The sequence below is a fragment of the Phytophthora parasitica genome, assembly GCF_000247585.1.
Source record: "Phytophthora parasitica INRA-310 unplaced genomic scaffold supercont2.115, whole genome shotgun sequence".
NCBI lineage: Eukaryota > Oomycota > Peronosporomycetes > Peronosporales > Peronosporaceae > Phytophthora > Phytophthora nicotianae.
Genome location: NW_008649101.1, coordinates 48,737 through 49,842, shown reverse-complemented (window position 1 = coordinate 49,842; position 1,106 = coordinate 48,737). Strand labels below are relative to the sequence as shown.

Sequence of the window (1,106 nt, the reverse complement as noted above, 5' to 3'; positions counted from 1 at the left end):
CACCAATAAGCGCCGTCAATCCTACACCGAACGCAATTTCAAGAGTTTTCTTGACGCGACGCCACTTGGAAGGGTTCTTGGCTAGCTCTTGTGCCACATCCTCCGTGAGCTTTGCGGCCTGCTTCTCGTCAACACTTTTAAGTTGACCTGACGCCTTCAGCTTGTTGAAGTCGTTTTTCCACTTGCCCGAGGTTGTGTCTAGCGGTTTAAGCTTGGCGCCAGATTCAAACTTGACGATGGCGCTCTCCCAGTTCTTTGCAGAAGTGGTTCCGAGTTTTGCCGTTTCTTGAAACTTGACGATGGCATTTTCGCTCGTTGCAGCTTTCGTCCATCCTCTGAGTTTGTTTGAGTTCGGTGTGAATTTAGTGATGGCACCTTCCACAACGTCGTCGAGCAGCTCGATTTTGACTTCCTCCTTGGCGTATGCGGCATTGAAGAAGCTCATAGTAAAAGCGGCCGCTAAAATGACGAAGAAAAGGCTCGAGCGCATTACAACGAACTATGGTAGAACCTCGAGTAGGCGAGAGCTGTTCGATTTGGAAATGAAAGACGGTTGAGGCTCAGCTTGAGCTGGAGTTCAAAGGTCCAGTTTGTTTTCAAAGCATTAGATGTTATCACCCTAAGATAATTTGCGGCAAGGTATGGGGTACATTCTGTACGGCCTGTGTATTGTAATTTCCATGGGCGGTTCTTGGAATGAACCTCCACCAAATCGCCCAGCGTTTACAATTCCGTATACTGACCCGTTCAAGTACGAAATAAGATCATGAATGTGGCGTGGTGGGTTTACTAATGACTTGGGTTTGTATGTGGGCGATTGTCCTTCCGCTCCTCAAACAAACCCAAATCGGCAAATTTGGACGGAAATCACAATACTACAGGAGTCCTGTAACAGGACACGTTCGGCGAGGAGCTGATTCTGCGGAGTAATCAGTACACGTGGATGGGCGAACACAGTTGTCAACCAGAGAAAGGTGTAAAAGCTGAAAAACCGGGCCTGAAATAGCCCTGAAACTGGAAAGAGCCCGTTGAACAGCGTTCCGAACATAGTTTTGTGCCAAGCAATTTACCACTTCATCACGCCGCGCTCGATCAAAGGTTGGTAT

The 1,106-nt window shown here is 48.0% G+C and overlaps 1 protein-coding gene across 1 annotated transcript; it reads right to left on the bottom strand.

The window, feature by feature from the left end:
- Positions 1–198: 198 nt before the first annotated feature.
- Positions 199–432, bottom strand: PPTG_24571 (hypothetical protein; the record flags this gene model as incomplete). Its single annotated transcript, XM_008917806.1, has 1 exon — positions 199–432. One exon carries the CDS (start codon positions 430–432, stop codon positions 199–201), a length of 234 nt encoding a protein of 77 aa, XP_008916054.1.
- Between the last annotated feature and the right edge of the window lie 674 nt (positions 433–1,106).